At 38.1% G+C, this 21,218-nt stretch overlaps 1 protein-coding gene across 6 annotated transcripts in view; it reads right to left on the bottom strand.

Annotated features, from left to right (window-relative positions):
* Positions 1-21,218, bottom strand: part of GRIK4 (glutamate ionotropic receptor kainate type subunit 4) — a 685,181-nt gene that overhangs the window by 18,384 nt on the left and 645,579 nt on the right. For all 6 annotated transcript variants that reach the window (XM_074215289.1, XM_074215290.1, XM_074215285.1 and 3 more), the window contains 2 exons: positions 20,556-20,781; positions 9,544-9,672 (listed from right to left, as the gene is read on the bottom strand). In XM_074215289.1, the coding sequence (XP_074071390.1) occupies positions 9,544-9,672; positions 20,556-20,781 (355 nt within the window). The remainder of the gene's footprint in view (positions 1-9,543; positions 9,673-20,555; positions 20,782-21,218) is intronic.

Here is a 21,218-nt window from a genome sequence, read left to right as displayed (position 1 = left end):
TTTTCCTGACACCTTGTACATTTTGGTACCCTAGGACAAAAATTTCTCTTTGTTGATCTCAGAGCTGATCTATGCATTCTCTGAATTTCCAGAGCACTTGTAGTAGAGTTATCACCATCTAGCACTTCATTGCCATGATATTTTGAATTATTTGCTAATTTCGTCACATATGTTGGCTTTGTCCACAAAAACAGATGGCAAACTTCTTGTGTTTCTCTTTTCTCCCTACAGTACCTAGCACTAGAATGGTCATGGAACAGCTGTTCAGTAAATACTTATGGCTCTGCACCAAGAAGGTTAACCATGTTTAATTTTCCAAATCCGAGTCTGACAAGCTGCATTTTACTTTTTAGAAGAAAATGGTAAAAAAAATATGAGCTTCAACATATGATCAAAGATAATTGCATTCACTTTTAATTAAGAGTATTTTGAATGAAATAATTTTCAAAAAGGAAAAAAATCATCAATGAGAAGCCACCTTTTTTGCTTTGCCCATAAGATCACAATTTTAGTGACTAGAAGGATCATCAAAGATCACTAAATCTAATCCCTTATTTTGTAGATGAAGAAACTGAGAGTAAGTGGCAGAATCTGGTCAGAACCCAATATCTATAGTGATATCATGGTCCTTGGCTCCTAATTCAGCAGTCTTCCCACTGGGCTACTTTGCCTTTTAAGAAGTTCTATTCAATATCTATCACAGAATCTAACATTTAATATGCATTTAATAAATGCTTGTTGTTCCAGAGCAGGGGAGAGTGCTTATGGTCATCCACAGACCAGAGAGTCAGAGACTCTCATAAGAAGGAATTGAGTCCTTGGGGGGTGTTCCAAAAAACCCTCGAAGACTTGAGAAAGTGTGTCTTCCTGGAAGCAGAGCCCCAACTTAACAAAGAGTTAAAATCAGATCATAGACTGAGAAAATGAGCAAACAACAGAAGAAAAAGAATCTGATCATAGATAATTACTTTGGTCCCATGGAGGATCAGAAGATGACAAAGTCAAAGCTACTGTATCCAAAGCATCCAAGAAAAATATGAATTGATCTCAAGTTATGAAAGAGGTCAAAAAAGATTTTGAGAAGCAAGTAAGAGAGAGGAAACATTGGAAAGAGAAATGAGAGTTATACAGAAAAATCATGAAAACTAAGTCAGCAGCTTGGTGAAGAAGATACAAAAATCACTGAAGAAAATAACACTTACAAACCAGTTTATATCAAATGGAAAAAGCAGTCCAAAAGTTCAATGAGGAGAGAAGAACACCTTAAAAGCAGAATTGGCCAGATGGAAAAGGAGATAAAAAAGTTCTCTGAAGACAATAATTCCTTCAAATGTAGAATGGAGCTAAGGGAAATGGATGACTTTATGAGGAATCAAGAAACAATAAAACAAAACCAAAAGAATGAAAAACTAGAAGAAAATATACAGTATCTCATTGGAAAAAAGCTGATCTGGTAAACAGATCTGGGAGAGAATATTTAAAATTATTGGGCTACCTAAAAGTCATGACCGGGAAAAGAGTCTATCTCTTTTTTTAAAAAGAAATTCTCCAAGAAAATTTCTCTGATAACCTAGAAGCAGAAGATGAAATAGAAATTGATTACCTCCTAAATGAGATCCCCCAGCAAAAAAACTCCTAGAAATAATATAGCCAAATTCCAGAACTCCCAGGTCAAAGAGAAAATATTACAAGTAGCCAGAAAGAAACAATTTTAAAATATCATGATACTACAGTCAGGATTACACAGGATTTAGCAGCATCTACATTAAGGGTTTGTAGGACATAGAATATAATATTCTGGAAGACAAAAGAGCTTGTATTACAACTGAGAATCAACTCCAAACAAAACTGAACATTCTCTTAATGGGAAAAGATGGACATGCAATGAAACAGGAGACTTTCAAACTTTCCTGCTGAAATGATTAGAGCTGAACACAAGTCTGATCTTCAACAACAGGACTCAGATGAAGTAAAGAAAGGGTGGACAGGAAGGGCAAATTATGAGAGACTTAATGATTTTGAACTGCATTTATTCCTACATGGGTTGATGATACTTATAACTCTTGTGAACTTCCTCATTTATTAGAGCAGTTAGAAGGAGTATATATAGACAAGGCACTGGAGGGAGCTGAATATGAAGGTATAATACACTATAAAGATGTAATAAATGGTGAGGAAGGAATGTACTGGGAGAAAGGGAAAGGAGAGGTAGAGTGATCCTAAGGTATTTCACAAAAAGGGGCAAGAAAATGCTTTTGCAATAGAGCAGGGGGGAAGGTGAGGGGGAATGTGAACCTTCATTCTCATTGGGAGTGGCTCAGAGAGAAAATAACATACCTACTCAAAAGGGTAAAGTAATTATCTTACCCTAGAGGAAAAAGGAGAAGAAAGGGATAGAATAAAGAGGACAAGGGAAGGGGGGTGTAGGTGATAGAAGAGAGGGAAGATTGTGGGAGAGGGTAGTCATATGTAACACACTTCTGAGAAGGGACAGGGAGAAATGAGGGAGAGAATAGAAAAAATGGAAGTGGGGAGGAATAGGATGCAGAGAAATATAGTTAGCAAGCAACTGTGGGGCAAAAAAATATTGAAGCAACTTCTCTGATGGACTTATGATAAAGAATACAACCCATCCCAGAGACACAGCTGATGGTATCTGAACATAGATTGAAGTACTTTTGCTTTTACCTCTCACTTTATTTTTCTTGAGGTTTCTTTATCTTTGTGGAGGAGGGATTATGTTTACTTTGGCAACAATGCTATTGTGGTCATGTGAAAATACATAAATAAATTAAATGAGAATTAAATTATGTGGCTGGAATTCTCTAGTATCCCTTGAGACAAGATTTTAAAAAATATCTTCAAAATTCTTTAAGAAAACCTTTATTGGCATTTGTTCATGGGGGAAAGTCAGTTTTTAGTTAGGATTTGAATTTTTCAAAAGGATTTGAGCATTACACCATATAGATCCATTGTTCCAATAAAAACAATGTGCTGAATTTTTTCAATGTTGAGTTATGTAAGTCAGCAAGAAAATGGAAGAGAAGGCAACAAAGTGGTACAATGGATACAGCCCTGGAGTCAGGAAGCTCTGAGTTCAATCCGGCCTCAGACACTTGATGAACTGAGTGACCTTCTTGCGCAAGTCACATAACTTCATTGCTCCACAAAAACAAAAAAAAATGAAAAAAAGGGAAAGGCAGTAGAGTTTTGTGGGGAGGTTTTGGGCTCAGAGCTAGAAAAGTATAGGTTCAAGTTCTACCTTTAATTTGTAATAATGAGTAAACCTAGAAAATTTTTTAAACTCTCAGGAAGCTCTGTAAGAATTCTCTTGTAAGTTATAGAGGAGTTAGATCTGGGAGACTAAGTTTGAGTAAAGATGATACAATTGACCAAATGTGTGTTGGCTGCCTTTTATTCTATGATAAAACATTATGGTTTCTTGTTTATTTGTCTCATTATCAATATAGCACTCTGGGGCATGGTGGAAAGTAGTAAAATTCTTTTATACCATCTCAGGATATGATACCAATGACAAAACTATTTTTATACAAAACTAAAAAAATACATGAAAGAGTAGTAATAAAAAATAGGTCTTAGCATTGGGTATAAATGTCCTTTTGAAATTAATGGTTCTCGGGGGGCGGAGCCAAGATGGCAACAAGAAGGGATAGAGTCTTAGGAGCTCTCTGATAAAATTCATCAGCTAAGGACTCTAACTAAACTTTCAAGAGACAGAACCCACAAAGGGTCCCAGTGAGGCAGTTCTCCTACTCAAGGTAACCTGGAAAAGAGAAGAAAGGCTCTGCTCCCTGGGGTCGGAGGGGCGGCCAGCCAAAGGGGTGGCTCGGCAGAGCCAAAGAACTTCAGCCTCCCGGAGGCAGCCCCAGGGCTCTGGGAGCCAGGGCTCACACCAGCGGGGGAGTCTCCTGAGCTGCACCCCGAGGAGCACCAGGCACAAAGTGGGGGGACAGCTGGAGACCTCTGCCAGAGCAAGCAAGTGGAACCCTGAATCAGGAAACAGAAGCAGGCAGAGCTGGTAAGCAAGAGCCCCCAGGGCATGAGCCCATTGAGCTGAGGGAGGGGAGTGAAGAGAGACTGCAGAGCTCTGTCCTCTGCCTCTGGAACAGGACTCTGGGGCTCTGACCACATTCAGATCCTGATTGCAGTCTAGGCCCCCCCCCCCACCTCAGCCCCTTGGCAGAGGGGGGCGCTTATGGTCATTCACAGACCAGGAGGGAGGACAGAACCTCACACACTGAGACCCTTGTGGGAATGTCCCAAAAGCTCAAGAAACTCCCCAAACCAGGCCCAGGCTGGGAAAATGAGCAAGCAGAGAAACAAAAAGAAGACTATTGAGAAATATTTTGCAAATGAGCCCAAGAAGGACCAAAATACTCAGTCTGAAGATGAGGAAGCACAAGCTCCTGCATCTAAAGACTCCAAGAAAAACAGAAATTGGGCTCAGGCTATGACAGAGCTCAAAAAAGACTTTGAAAATCAAATGAGGGAGTTGGAAGAAAAACTGGGAAAAGAAAGGAGAGAGATGCAGGAAAAACATGAAAATGAAGTCAGCAGCTTAGTCAAGGAAATCCAAAAAAATGCTGAAGAAAATAGCATGCTAAAAACCAGCTTAGGTCAAATGGATAAAACAGTTCAAAAAGTTATTGAGGAAAAGAATGCTTTAAAAAGTAAAATTGTCCAGATGGAAAAAGAGATAAGAAAACTCTCTGAGGAGAACAAATCCTTCAGACAAAGAATAGAATCCAGGGAGATTGATGAATTTAAAAGAAATCAGGAATCAATACTTCAAAACAAAAAAAAAATGAAAAATTAGAAGAAAATATGAAATATCTCATTGTAAAAACAATTGATATGGAAAACAGACTTAGGAAAGCAAATTTAAAAATTATTGGAATACCTGAAAGTCATGATCAGGAAAAGAGCCTTGACATCATTTTCAAAGAATTACTACAGTAAAATTGCCCTGATATTCTAGAAGCAGAGGGCAAAATAGAAATGGAGAGAATCCACCGATCCTCCAGAGAAAGAGATCCCAAAAAACCAACCCCTAGGAATAGGAGTTCCAGAACTCCCAAATCAAAGAGAAAATATTACAAGCAGCCAGAAGGACACAGTTCAAATATCGTGGAGCTGCAATCAGGATCACACAGGACTTAGCAGCAGCTACATTGGAAGCTCGTAGGGCTTGGAATACAATATACCGGAAGGCAAGAGAGCTTAGAATGCAGCCAAGAATGAACTACCCAGCAAGGCTGAATGTCCTCTTCCAGGGAAAAAGATGGACTTTCAATGAACCAGGGGAATTTCAAATGTTCCTTTTGGAATGGCCAGAGCTGAACAGAAGGTTTGATCTTCAGATACAGGACTCAGGTGAAGCATGGAGATTGGAGGAGAGGGGGGAAATATGAGGGACTTAATGAGGATGAACTGCATGCATTCCTGCATAGAAAAATGACACTGATAATACTCATATGAACCTTCTCAGTTAATAGAGCAGGTAGAGAGAGCTTTTATAGTTGAAGCACAGGAGAAAGCTGAATTTGAAGATAAAATATGGTGTAAAAATGGAGTCAATAAGAAAAAAAGGGAAATGGAATGGGAGAAAGAAAAAGGAGAGGGGGAATAGTCCAAGATATTTCATATAATAAGATTTTTTTTATTATAATGAGCTATTGCAATGATATGGAAGGGGGGAGGCAAGGGGGAAAGAGGGAAACTTTGCTCTCATCAGAGGTGGCTAGGAGAGGAAACAACATATATACTCAATGGGGTATAGCCATCTGGAGTAAGAAGGAGGGGGAAGGGGTGGGGATGTGAATAAAGGAGGAGAGGATGGACCATGGGGGGAGAGTGGCCAGATATAACACATTTTCTTTCTTACTTCTTGCAAGGGGCTGGGAATGGAAGGCCTGCCCAGGACCACAGGGCCAGGTGGATTCTGGGCCTAAGGGGTGGTATGGGGGCTCAGGGCTTCTTGGCCCCAGGACCAGGAATCTGTCTGCTGCTCCACTCAGCGACCTTACAGCAGAGTCATAGTGAAAGGAGAGAGAAAATAGAGTAGTGGAGAAATAAGAAAGGAGGGAGTTGCGATCAGCAATGGCAATGGTGGAAAAATATGGAAATAACTTTTGTGATGGACTTATCATAAAAAATGAGATCCACCCATGACAGAGGTGTTGGTGTTGGAACAAAGACTCAAGCACATTTTTTTGTTATTATTATTTGGGGGAGGGTGCAGGGCAAGTGGGCCTGGATGGCCTGCCTGGGGCCACATAGCGGGGTGATCTTTGGGTGTCTGGGGCCGGATTTGGACCCAGGTGCTCCTGGCTCAAGGGCCAATGCTCTGTCTGCCACCTAGCCACCCCTACTATTATTACTATTTTATTTTATTTTGGGTCTTTTTTTTCTTTTTTCTTTTTTTTTTGGTTTTTGCAGGGCAGTGGGGATCAGGTGGCTTGCATGTCACATGGCTGGGTGATTGTTGGGTTTATGAGGCTGGATATGGACTCAGGTGCTCGTGGCTCCAGGGCTGGTGCTTCGTCCATTGTGCCACTTGGCCATACCTACAATTATTACTATTATTATTTTTTATTTTAATTTTTTTATCTCCCCTTTACTTTTTTCGCCCAAACAAATCTATCTATATTCATGGGGGAGGGGTATTTTGTTTACTTGTAAACAAGAATATTTTATTAATGTAAAAAATCATTTGTACAAAATGAGAATAAAAAAAGAAATTTAAAAGAAAAAAAAAGAAATTAATGGTTCTCCAGAAAAAAAATGTAAAAATCTTACCATTTATTCCTAGATGAGGAAAACATTCCAGACAAACAGTGAGGGGGAAAGTGGTACAAAATATGGGAAAAACTCAAGAAAATCCCACATTACGCTGACTAGTGAAAGACTGTTAAAGGCCCAAAATTTATGTGCACATACCAGCAACCTAAAGCAGGGTTGGAGTTTGGGTTACTTTACCCTCTGTTTGCAGAGAAAAAGTGAATAGTTGAGAACAATTCCTCCAGAGAAAAACTGACAAAATCACCACCAATTTAAGACTGATTTAAGACCCACTTCTGCTTTTGGTTCCCATTAGAGTTGCAGGGGCAATATGAAGGATGCTATTGGATATGTTTGTGTTCTTCCAGTTACAGGGGTGGGTACATACTGTCTTCTACTTAGTGGGGGAGCCAGTGAACTGTGTGAACTCCTCTGTTGCTCCTATGCAAAAGAGAGGAATTACTCTTTCTATCTATCTTCCCACCTTACTGAAATTTCTCCATAAAAGAATAAAGGGCTACTCTCCACAGTCTCCAACCTGCAGGTGAACAACTAACCTACCTTTCTAAGCAATAATTTTCTTAAGCAATAATATTCTCCTTTGAGTCAAGGTGGACTATTCTTCACACCTTTGCTGTCACTTTGCTGCATGCTGACTCTATATCATTACTCCTACTATCTATCAGACACAGAATAGACTCCCCCCTTATTTCCACCTGTTAAGTCCTTCCTTTACATAGGACTTGACTCATATCCCAGCTCCTCCATGAAGTCTTCTCTGATCACTGGTTCAGTTGTTGACTGTCTGACCCCCTCCAATTTCTTCTACCACTTTAGATTTCCCCTTGATGTCTTTCTCACCAAGTAAATAGTAAACTTTTTAACCAAGATTGTATTCCAATTGAATTATTGTTGTTGAAATATGCTCAGTAACTTAGAAATATGTAAACACTTGCCAAGATGTGCTGGTAAATATTTAACAACTGGTCCTCAGAAAATGCATGACAAATTTTAAAGTTTAATTTGGATTATTTTTTTAGGCTTTTTTTTTGCAAGGCAAACAGGGTTAAGTGGCTTGTCCATGGCCACACAGCTACCTATTAAGTGTCTGAGATCAGATTTGAACCCAGGTACTCCTGACTCCAAGGCCAGTGCTTTATCCACTACACCACCTAGCTGCCCCCTAATTTGGATTATTAACATTTTCTCCATCACTTTAAGTCTATACAAGCAACAAAACAATAAATCAAATCCTGATTTCTAGTATTTGCCAATTCTGAAGTATAGATACTCTCCCCCTAAAATTCAGCTATCAGTACATATCTGTCACATGTCCATTTTCTCAACATGACTTTGTGAGTAGCAATTTTGTTGACCATGGTTTAATAAACATAACTACTAAGGTAAATTCCTAGGGGGAGGGAATGTCATGGTTTAAATAAGGTCTGTTGTGGACTGGTACAGTTTTGTACTATTCACCAGGGCAACTGCATAGAGTTAGTACAAATTCTTTCTGACATCTGCCATTTTTGGTGACCTTTTCTTTTCTTGAGGAGTACTGGGAAAGAGCACTACACATGGAGACAGAAGAGCTGAAGTTGAGCCCCACCTCCAACACTCACTAAGCTCTGTGATCATGACTCTTTGAACCTCAGCTTCCTGATCAATCAAATAATATTTGTCTGGAGGTAGCCAGTGATTCAAGGAAAAGAACACTGGACCTGGAGTCAGGAAGACCTGAATTCAAATTCAAACTTAGACATTTCCTTGCTGCGTGACCCTAGGCAAGTCACTTAACCTCATTTACCTCATATATAAAATGAGCTGGAGAAGACAATGGCAAAACAATGTAGCATCTTTGCCAACAAAACCCCTTTGGGGATCATGAAGGGTCAGACAAGATTGAAGCTATTGAACAACAACAAAATAATACTTGAACATACTTACATTACAGAGTTATTGTAAGAAAAGACATTTGTAAACTTTAAAGAAATATGGATTGCTATTACTATACTTATCCTCTGGTAAAATCCTTAGTTGGAACCTGACCACAATAGTGTATTAGGAAGGAAAACATTTTATTTCCTAGTTTGTTCTAAGTGTTATAATCAGGAACTGTAATGTAAAAAAAATAGGGGGCATCAGGAAGTTGATCATACTTCATTTGGAAGAGGACCATTGACATCATGGGGTGGTATCTTGACTTTCTGTGAACTGGATTTATGTGAGGCAGATTATACAGTGGCCAACTTTACTCTTTTTCAGAGTCATCATAGTCTAGTGGCAGGACAAGTCAAGATAACTGGTGATGACCCAGTATACTGGGGATGACATTGGTGTCTTTGCTATTTGACTAACTTCTGTGCACTCCACAGAACACATCTTCACATGCTTGAGTAGATATCCCCATAAATCACCAACAGATTTGGGGTCCCTCACTCATCCTCAACTTGCATTAACACATCTGCCAAGACAATTTTATCAATGCGACCACAGTGCACACTTCAGCCTTTTGGAGCCACAGGTAGACACCAAAGGTGAATGAGCCCTGGAAAAAACTCAGCTAGCCTTCACACCAGAGGGACTAGCACTCCCAGGATATACCATTAGGACCACAACTTTAAAAAAATTTGGAAATTGGTCAAACAATCTACCTCAGGCCTATCATGTGCTAGGCAACATGTGGAGAATATAAAGACAAAAATCAAACGACCCCTTCAGAAGAGATCAGAACACCCTTACCTTTGGCTCTGTGATCTTCCTCTTTGGGGCACTTTCCCCCTTCCCACCATTTTCTCTTCAAAATTTCTAAGCGGTTGTTCTCTTGTAGTTGGAGAATGGCTAGATCAAACTCATCACGGAATACAGACCCTATAAAACAAAGGAACAGGAGGACATAAAGTATGAGTGTTCATTATGACTTAACTCCTCTGTCTTTCCTTTTAGGAAGTCCTAATCTCTCACTTCTTCAAATTTAGGATGTATGATGAGAAAAGATACCAGGAATAGCAGTGTTGAAAATCTAATTTTCTCCCTTTTTCCTAGAAGTGCTCAGTGGCACAATCCATAGAGGCAAGAAAAACACTGGTTCAGACCTTTGATTATACTGCTACCCTGGACAAGTTGCTTAATCTTTCTCAATCTCGGTTTCTTTTGCTGTGAAATGGGGGCATGGTTGGACATGATGGCCTCTAAGGTAACTTTCAACTTTAAATTTATGATCATATTATAAATCTGTCCTAATCTCCTTGGAATGTCAGAACTGTGTTCACATAGTTCATTTATTCTTTATCTTACTGTGCATGCACCAAAACATTTTGTATTTGCAAAGTATTTCATAATTCTATTGTAAAACTAGGGTGTTTGATTTTATTTATCTTAATTCTACTTATTATTTCCTAGGTTCTAAATCATATTGTTTCTTGCATTCCAAAGGGAGAGTCCTAGGTTCTAGTCAAATTATTTCTTATGTTTCAAAGGGAGGGGGTCCAGATCCCTTGAGGGTAGGTATGTGACTTACCAATCAGAAAGTGGGAAGATAGATTTCATCCCTTTCTCCCTATGATAATCAATAAAGAAATTCCTGTCCAGCACATGCTACCTACCCTTGTCTACCAAAGCTCTTCCATCATGACCCCTCACTGAATTATTTTTCCCTTCAACCTCACCCTTCTTTCAAACTTTCATTTTACAATAAAAGAAATCATTATCTTCTAGTCACTTAGGTTTCCAAATCTGGAGTCATCTTTGACTCTTCACTCTCTACATGGCTAATGTGTTGCTAAAAATTTTATTTCTACCTCTGCATTCTTACTTTACTTTTCTACTTCTCTTTACTCACACAGTCACTAACTTAGTACAGGCATTCATCACCTCTCCCCGGATCACTGTAATAGCTTCTTAATTGGTTCTACCTCAAGTCTCATCCCACCCATATCCAAACAACTTTGGTGTGATTTTTCTGAACTATATCACTTCCCTATTCAATAAATTCCACCAAATTCCCTATAGAATCATTGAAAATACAATTTTTTCTTTCCATATCCTAGGGATTAGGGGGTCAATGCCCCCATGATCTAGAAAAGGCTCTGTATCATCCGTTGGCCTGATATCTTTTCTCATCATCTATCAAAATTGTGAGGAGGAAAATCATGATGTGGCAGGGATAACTGTATTATTTCAATTTTATCTCATTTTTTAGAATCCCCATCTTGGTTTAAGTTTTATTATGCTCAAAATACTTAGTATAAAAATATTATATTCTATATGTATAAACTGTTTATATATGTATATATAGTTTATAAATAGAAATTATAAATGGATAGTTTATGATGAGAAAAAGATACTTTTATTTACTGCTCTTTTTAAATTAAAATTTTAATATTTTACTTATAGGGCTGCATCATCAAAAAATTTTGGAGACAAATATTCTAGATGAAAGAACTGAGTCACCAAGAACAGCAATATTTATGAGATTTACAAAGCAAGCTAGTTTTAGAACTCTACATCTCTTTTCTGTAGTTTTGTTTTCCAAACTCTTTCCAAATAAAATTAATGAATCTTAAAGGTACTTGGTACTTTAGAATTCATTTAAGCTGATGGTCTGCAGCATGTAGGAATCCCTTTTAAAGCAGTCTAAATAGGTAGTCATTCAACCTCTCAATATTTGAGGTGGTAGCTTGACCATTGTTTCACAGAGTAACCTGTTCCATTTTTGGATGACTTCTCTAACATCTTTCTTATATTGAGCTGAAGTCTGCCTCTTTGTGTTTTCTAGGTCTCATTCATATTTCTGTTGAATGATACTGCATGGAATAAGTCAAATCCTTCTTTCACCTACAGTCTCTCAAATATTTTAAGCAGTTTAGAATGTCTTAACTGAAGTAGTCAATCACAGTCTTACAGGAAGAAGGATGAGTCACAATCACCCTAATTATTCAATGGCTTCTTCTCCTTCTCCTCTTTCTTCTCTTCTTCCTCCTCCTTCTCCTCCTTCTCTTCCTTCTCTTTCAACAATGGTATTTTTCTCCAGTTGTATAGATTACAACTTGTCCAAGTCTTCATATTCCCATCCTTTCATAAATCCTTTATAAAGAAGCTACTCTATATGTTGGAGACCTTACTCAGATCTTTTAATATCTACATTCTAGTGGGGCAGGTTTTAGACTGTTCATGTTTTGTCTATTTTACTACTTGACCAACTTACCATCTTTTAAACTCAGGCTTTTTTTTGAGTGCTTCCCATGAGCAACTTAACTTTGGTAATATTTTCCAGCCTGCTTATATAGGACCATCGACCATGTCTTTCTCTTTTCTCATTTGATTCTTTGGAGATGAATGTGTGATTCACAGCCATCCCACAATGGAAAGGCCACATGCCCTAATGGATAGAGGAATGGTCATGGGAGTCAGGAAAATATTGCTTTGAGTTCAAGTACTGCCTCTGACTCATACTGTGTGAATATGAGCAAGTCACTTAGTACCTCAGTCTTTCTAGGCAATTCTCTAAGATCATACATCACAAATCACAATAATATGACCTTAAAGTCATCTAGGCAACCCCTTTATTGTGTAGATAAGGAAAGATAGGCCCAGGGAGGTTAAGTGAGTAGATAGTATGCAATACTGACCTATTTGATAAAAGAAATTTCCATACCAGGAGTTCTCTATAAAGATGAAAAATGTAGGCCTGCCCTTTCTCCAAAAAAGCATTTCTGAAATAGTATTGGTGGTTTTTTTTAATAGAGCACTCTTTTATTTCCTGACAATTTCCTAAATGCAATCCAATCTTTCTTTCCTTCCTATTCAATTATGAACCTATCAGCAATGCCTGTTCAAGATTTATGTATCTATGGAAGAGTTCAATGGACTGAAACAAAAAAAATGAATAAATAAATGAAATGAGGCATCCAAGTGAGGCAATGTTTAGAGAACTGGACCTGGAATCAGGAAAGTGCAACTTACTGAGTTCAAATCTGGTCTCAGACACTTACCAGCAGTGTGATCCTGCCTTAGTCTCCTCATCTGTAAAATGAGCTGGAGAAAGAAATGGTTAAGAGGAAAAACTCCAAATGGCATCACAATGAGTGGGACAGAACTGAAAATGACTCCATAAAACAAAGGCTGGATTGGTGAGAGTGGGAAGAAAGAGAGAGCACTGAAGAATGTACTAAAACAACTTAGAAAGGAGTCTCAACCCTTTGGCCTGGCTTCCCATATCTGGAACACCTCAGAAATATTCTCTCCTCCTGAGGACAATTCCTTTGATTGGAGGGCTCCTCCCAGAACCTCAATTTAAAAATTTTTTGTTTTTGTTTTTGCAAGGCAATGGGGTTAACTTATAGCTAGAATTATTAAGTGTCTGAGGCAGGATTTGAACTCAGTTTCTCCTGACTTCAGGACGGGTACTCTCTCCACTGCCCCACCTAGCTGCCCCAATTTAAAAGTTTTTGAAAAAAATTCATTGATCATTCAATTGCATATTGTAGTGTGGACAAAAGGCACTCTTTGCCCACTATTTTTTTCAAACCATCAAGTTTACCTCTTTTAAACAGTCAGATTTTGTTGAAGAGAACCTGGTAATATTTTTGGTTTTGATGAAATCATCAAAATGTTATTACCAGGTTAGAGTAATTAGAGGATTTTGCTATTTATAGGGTCCTCATCTATTTGAACTCTGTAGGACTTCCTCCACAGGAGTTGGGACCACCACTGATGAGTACATGGCTCTTTGTTTTCCCCATTGCTTTCTATTGGTAATCAGACAACCACAGAACAAAGTTATCTGTATGGCTGTACCTATTAAGGAATCTTATATAATTTTAACATTTACATGAGAGACACCTTGTTGGAAGAGAGCCTTCAAGGCTGTTTTGCTCTGCTGATTCAGATTCTTATAATCAACAAATAATAAACACAGCGGGATCTTGTATTCTCTACCTTTCAGTTAATTATATCTGTGAGCTATAGAAAATAATTTGTGAACACCTCCCTATTCTCTTATATTTTCATCAAGGATGTCCTTGATGCATGTGTGGCTCCTCTTAAAGATTTTATAGAGATGAAAAAGTAAGTGCAGAGGTTGGTAGTTATTGATGTCTTCTGGATCTCTTTTTGAGTTTTTGGATCTTTGTTTTTTCTCACTGTCCACTATCTTCTGAGCTTTCACATCAATTTCAGATACCAAACTTATGCTCATAAAGCACAACTCTGTTCTTATTACTATTCTGTTAAATAAACTTCAGTACCTCCTCATTACTTCCAGGAGAAAATACAGACGCCTCTATTTGGCATTTAAAGACATTCACAATAAATATCTAATGCCATTTTTTAGGCTGATTTTTTTGTTATCCCTCACAAGATCTTGTTTAGTCATTTCAGTTGTGACAAACTCTTTGTGGTTCCATCTTGGATTTTCTTGGTAAAGACTGGAGTGCTTCATGATTTCCTTCTCCAGCTCATTTTTTAGATGAGGAAACTGAGGCAAACGGGGGAAGTGACTTGCCCAGGGTCACACAGCTGGTATGTGGCTTGAGGCTGGATTTGAATTCAGGTCTTCCTGACTCCAGGTCTAATACTCTATCCACTGTACCACCCAGCTGCTCCAAAATCACAAAAATCTATACATCCAAATAAAAATGTAGCACTTTTCCCCCCATATATGATTTCTCACCTCTATATCTTTACACCCCATTTCTGGAAAGCTCTCTCTCCTCAGTTTTCCCTTACTAATTCCTAATTTGAAGACTTTCCGATTTCTCCAATTTTTACTGCTCTACTCAGTACCCAAATACTGTATTTACTTATCTGTGTACTTGTTGCTTTCTCTCATTAAATTGTTAGTTCCTTCCTTTCTTCTGTCTTTCATTCCATCTTTCTTTCCATCTTCCTTCCTTCCTTCCTTCCTTCCTTCCTTCCTTCCTTCCTTCCTTCCTTCCTTCCTTCCTTCCTTCCTCCCTCCCCCTCTCCCTCTCTGTTTGTTTGTTCTCTCTCTCTCTCTCTCTCTCTCTCTCTCTCTCTCTCTCTCTCTCTCTCTCTCTCCTTTTTTCTTTCCATCCCCAGAACCTATAACAGTTTTGAACATATAGGAGGTACTTTGTATATAAACAAGCAAAAAACTTGATAAAATTGAATCATGAGCATCAATCTCTTAGGACTTCAAAAAATATATCCCTTTCAGTATGGCTTTCTTCTGAATCTGACATAGTTATTCTTCCTGTCTTCATTTTTATATGGGCCATTTCTTCATATAGAGTGTAAGGCATCTCCACTTCACTTATAATGAACATAGTGTTATATAAAAATGCTTGTTGATGTGTTTCATTTTTTATCTCTCTGTTGCTCTCTTTACAGGTTAATCAACGAATGTTCTTGTAATGCTCTGACTCAGTTGGTTCACATGCCAAACTTTCAGCAGAATACTTTTATCCTTTACTGATCTTGATTGCTTTGTGAAATAAAGCTGATGGTAATCTTCTATCATTTTTCTCAATAATGCTTTATAAACAGTTTATATTACAAGCAGTTGTTGTTTTAGACTGGAAAAGAGATTGCTGACTAAAGTAGTTTGGGGTTCTTTTGGCTTCTGTGTTGTATTGTCATATATATCTGTTAAACTTTTGTAGTTTATCAGTTTCAGTATCTGCATTTAACTTTTGTCAATTTCTTTTTCTTTCTTTCATTTTTTTATTTTGCTGTTAACAACATATTTGAACAGATCATAGTAATTACAGTTTTCCTCCTCATCTTTATCTTTTCTTCTAATTTATTTTGATTTTGACCTTTGCTCTAACTAGCTGATGTTCGGACTTCCCTTTCTTTCCCTCTCTCCCTCCCTCCCTCCCTCCCTCCCTCCCTTCCTTCCTTCCTTCCTTCCTTCCTTCCTTCCTTCCTTCCTTCCTTCCTTCCTTCCTTCTTTCCTTCCTTCCTTCCTTCCTTCCTTCCTTCCTTCCTTCCTTCCTTCCTTCCTTCCTTCCTTCCTTCTTTCCTTCCTTCCTTCCCAGCCTTCTTTCCATCCTTCCTTCTATTCCAGTTACATGGAGAGGCAACAGATTGATGAAAGCAAAGCCTGGAACATGATAAAAGAAAGTTTCTTAGGTCTGTTGGCAGAAAGAACCCAATCACTCAGTATCATCCCCCAATCTTCACAGTACTCAACTGAATTAAACCTGAATCCCCCACAAACTCCAATCTGTTTTCTCTTTTTCCATAGCCAGTTAATAGGACTTCCATTTAGCACATAGTCAGTTAATAGGATTTCCATTTAGTACAGTTCAATCTTTAATAGAATACTGTCAATTACATTTGGTTCAGGAATTGAGGTCGCATCAGAAAAATAAGATCGAATAAAACCCTGAAAAGTTAGTTCACTAACATGGGACAAAACATAAAACAAAGAAGCTATGTAAAAGCAGAAAGTACAGCTAATCTGTATATTTTCTTTGGTGTGTTGTGGCCTGAAGTTTCAAAGAGGAAACTGATGGAGATATTGATAATAAGGTTCTGCCATGAAGATGGTATGTGGTCCTTCGTTCTCAAAGCAGACCACGACATCCAGGAAGTGATGCCACACATGCACATGAATTGGATTTAGGTGAGGGGGACATTGTGCTAAATTACCTGCCTCAACAAGCTCACTAAGGAGCCACCTACATCCAGTTGCCAGATATGAATCATAATGAGAGGAGATGGCTCTGCAAATGAGACAATCAGGGTTAAATCACTTGCCCAAGGTCACATAGCTAGTAAGTATCTGAAGTTTGATTTGAACTCAGGTCCTCCTTACTTCTGGTGCTCTATTTACTGCATTACCTAGCTGCACCATAAGCACAGTTATGTCAACATATAAGATTTCAGCATGTAAACTTCCAGAGCATATAGACATCTAAATGATGTCATAGATCACTAATAGTATATGGTATATGTAGTGAAAGAATGAATGATAACGACTGAATGAAAAGTTGCCTAGCAAATATTAAATGATTGGTGCCACTACCTCTGTGAAGCTTTTCTTCATCTCCCTCAGATATGTTCTCTACCTCCTTAAAATATCATATATTTACTTATTTGTGTATATGTTGTATTCTCCCATAGAATGAAAGCTCCTTGAGGGTAGGGTCATTTCATTTTGGTCTCTGTAGTCCCAGTGCATTATATGGTTCATTGTATCTATATACAATTGCTTAACCAATGTCTATTGCATTGAACAAAGGAAAGCAAATCACATTTACAAAGGGCTTTGATGGTTTGCAAAGACCCTATGATATGAATAGATAATCCAAGTATTTTTAGCACCATTGTATAGCTAGTATATGGTGGTTTTTATATATCGAGAGTGTTCATTCCTCCTTTGGAGCAAAACCTGCAGACTACAGAGAGAAGATCCAATCTCTATGAGTTTGCCCATGGTCAAAGAGCTCCTTTAGACCCTGAGGTAATAATTGAATGAAGGTCATTAGATGCTGAATTAAGTTGAATGATAATGAATATCCTTCCTTTTTAATTAATTAGACCCTTTTGGGGAGGTTGTTTGCAAGGCAATTGGTGTTAAGTGGCTTGCCCAAAGTCACATAGCTTAGTAAGTGTCAAGTATCTGAGATCAAATTTGAACTCCTCCTGATTCCAAGGCTGGTGCTCTATCCACTGTGCCCTCTAGTTGTCCCCCACCTTTTTTGGTTAGTTAATAAAAAAATCAAGATTTTACAAGTTGGTCTGACTGCCACTTTTGCAGCATTCAATTAGATTCATATATATTAAAGCATACATTTCAAATTAAATTTGTGGTTCAGGCAGTCAATATTGAAAAAAATTTCAGTCAAAATGTTTTCAAATGTTATTATAATCTATCATTTTTACATATTTCAGTGTGAAATATGGCTAAAATTATGGTAAGGCCTTATCTAATTAAGATATACAATTCACAGAACTAATGTGTTATAGCTATTAACAGTTCAGGTACATCCTGTATTTATTATTATTATTATTACTATTATTATTATTATTATTATTATGCTTTTTGCTTATTTCTTATTTCCTCTAATCTTCAAAGATGCTGCCTAATTTGACAATATTAGAAACATGCTTGATATGGATAAATATTCAGAGACAGCTAAAGTTCTTTCAGTTCTAAATGGATACCCAAAATTATGGCTAGCCAGAAATTATATATATATATATATATAATTACAAGATGTGTAACATGAATAAAGTCAATTATAACTGTGTCAGACCCTTGTTTCCAACTTTGCAGTTCTTAATCAGGACATCTAAAGAGGGTATTTTCCCCTCTTTACCCTCTATTGGAAGGGCTAATGAGTTTTGGGGTCAAACTTAGTAAGTGAACCTTATAGAAGGAATAGAGCTGGATAACATTTAGGAAGCTGGAAAGCATTGCCAACTCAGAGAGTGGTTGGCGTGTTTTCTGTCTGTATATCAGAATTGCAGTTAATGGCCAGTGTTTTATTTTTGGTTCTTTGGTTCCACACATAGAGATAAAATATGAGAGCTGGAATGCAGGGGTCTCTGGGAAGGTCATGATAATTCCAGCCCCAGGAGAATTTTTTCCTTATCATCTCAGGTCAATTTGGGGGAAATTCTAAGACCAAGATGAAATTTTTCTAAATGATTCCTTGTCAAAGGCAGAGGCAAAAGATTCACCTTCTAGAAGCTATTGTACCACACCCTAGGTTTCTTCCTCCTATTACCAATCCATCAAAACTTCTCTTCTACTTATTCAACTTGCAAGCTTTAATAAGTATCTTGCCCCTCATATTATTTTATCTCTGACTTATCTTTTATATAGCCTTTCCTTGACTCGTTCCTTCAGTATTGACCTAGCCTGTGCTGCCACTATCTTCCTAAGCTCCAAAGTATTTAACTGCAAAACCAAAACCCAGCTTCCATATCTTGATCACTTTTCTACACAGTCATTAGCACTATCTGCTAGCTCAATTATGCCCCTGATTCCAGTGGATAAATTACAGAACTTACCTTGGCCAAACTGGGTGAACCCATCCCATCCCAGTCAATTTGAACTATACAGCCCATTCTCAATTACATGTGTTGACAGGGTGAACAAGGATTAATGAAATCCACAAATAATTTGAAAACCATCTTATTTAGCAAGTGTCCTTCTCCCTCTCTACTAAATCTTTCATCAGGGATATTAACAAAAGGCAAAATTAATTCTTTTGAGATTTTACCTCTTTGTTCTTCTTATACACGCAGTTAGTTGAGGTGGTAATAAGCAGAGAATTGGCCAAAAGGCAAACAGCAGGAGGAGACTATAAAGAGCCTAGAGAATCTATCAAGTTCATAATTAGTTTTTTAATAAAAGGGAGTTGAATATTCTTCTAAGACTTTATATATATATATGTATATATATATATATATATATATATATATATATACTAGGGACATGGGAGTGGTCTTAGCTGACAGAGTCAGATATGAAGTTCTAGGCTGAATCTGATATTAATAACTCCTCCAAAGGTGTGATCAGGATTCAGACCCTAGAGCAGTACATTGCAGTTGCAGAGGCACATAGGCCACCCAAGGGAGAGATGTTGCTCTCCTTTCTTGCTGTCACTTCCATTGACTAAGGAAAGCTGCAGAGTACACACATACAGATAAGAGGAAAATGACCAGTGGATTCAGACTACTGAAGCTACCCAACCCCAGTGAGTCATTCATATTCTAACCCCATCCCCCCATCTCACCTTTTGATCCCCTGCATAGGTGGAACCTAGGACTATTTTATTTATATATATTGGCTATGATCTCATCAACTTCCATATATTTCTACTATCAGCTCTGAGCATATAACTCCCAAGTCTACAAATCTAGATGTATTCCTCTTCTGGGTTCCAATCTTGCATCCTCAGCTGCTAAATATTTCTACTTAGGTGATCTGTTGACATCTCACATATTCACATATTCACATACTCACTCTCTTTCCCCCTAAACCCACTTCTTAATTTCAAAGGTTACCTTGTGAGTATATGCCAAGACTTCGCCCTGGACCAATATGTATCTCCTCTTGGTCTGCATCTCATGATAATCTCACCAGCTCCCATAAGTTCAAGAATTGTTTCAATGGAGATGACACCCAGGTCAATCCATCTAGTCCTAGTCTTTTTCCTTGATCTTTCATCTTGAATCACCAACATGATTTCTCCATTTTAACTTCTCTTAAACACAATGTGTCCAAAGCATTACCTTTCTCCCTAACCCTTTTATTTTCCTAAATTTCCTGTTCCTGTTGTTATTTCATATATTACTGTATTTACTTTATTGGACATGTTGTACACCAATAGTGGAACATAAGGTACCTTGGGGCAAGGACTGTAACTTTTGTATTTATAGCTTCAATGTTTAATATAGCACTTGGACTTCAGAGGTATTTAAATGTTTTTTTTAATCGATAGTTTTTGAAGTCTCTTCACCAAACTAAGCAATAGCAGTGAGGCAATGACTTTCATGGATATATACCAATGATATTTCCAATACTCATTCTTTCTAAATGTTCTGTTAGCTATAACTCTGGAATGGGCAAGAGTACCAGGGAACTTTTTGGTATATGGTATTTGCCACCTGTCCTTCCAAATCCATACCCTACTTTGCTATATGCTCACAGACCCCATGTCAAATTTTTCTTTAATTCTGCCAGTACCAATGTCAAAGCTCTGTTTCCTGGTTCTATGTCCTCTAACTCTTTGAATGAACCCATAAAACAAGGATTTTCCATCTCTGCATACCAACTGGCATCCCTATTCCGTAGCCCTTGGTGTCAAGCAGGCCTCCAATCTGGGTGAGATTGCAGTTTCGCTGGCGGTAGTACTCGTTCATAGTGGACTCCAGCAGGAAGGCATAGTTGGAATTCAGCACCCGGGCAATACCCTCTTCTGTACTCTTCACAAACACGCTAGGCTGCTTAGAGTACATGTAATTCCACATCCTCTGATATGTCTGATAGCGGGAATTCTGGAAAAAGAGCAAATAGGAGTAGGATAGGAATGAAGGAAGAATTAAATAAATTTCAGGGAGAAGGAAGCAAGGTGGGACCAATAATCCTAGCAATCAGAATATCCTTCCCCACTATTTCAAAACAGAAATTACATGCAAAAATGCATTCTTCTCATTCCTTAGAGGGGATGAACTTGGAGGAAGTAGGCTAAGGGCAAAACTCTAACCTGGAAACCAACCATGGATTTATCCAGTGGCCTGGGAAGGAACTTGGGTTTCCACATTTTATTAAGGGGGAGGCACAATGATCTGACCCCTTTAAAGTCTGTCAAATATTCTATTTGCTGCTGATCTCAGTCTGCCCTCTCCCTGCTCACTTGTGCAGGTAATTCTCCATTTCCAGAAAAATTTTTTTCTCCCTCTTTGGGTGAAATTTCACTTGTAGTCTACCTGTT

Source organism: Macrotis lagotis, chromosome 1, assembly GCF_037893015.1.
Source record: "Macrotis lagotis isolate mMagLag1 chromosome 1, bilby.v1.9.chrom.fasta, whole genome shotgun sequence".
NCBI lineage: Eukaryota > Metazoa > Chordata > Mammalia > Peramelemorphia > Peramelidae > Macrotis > Macrotis lagotis.
The sequence above is the reverse complement of the archived record's forward strand: the minus strand, read 5'-3'. Positions and strand labels throughout refer to the sequence as shown.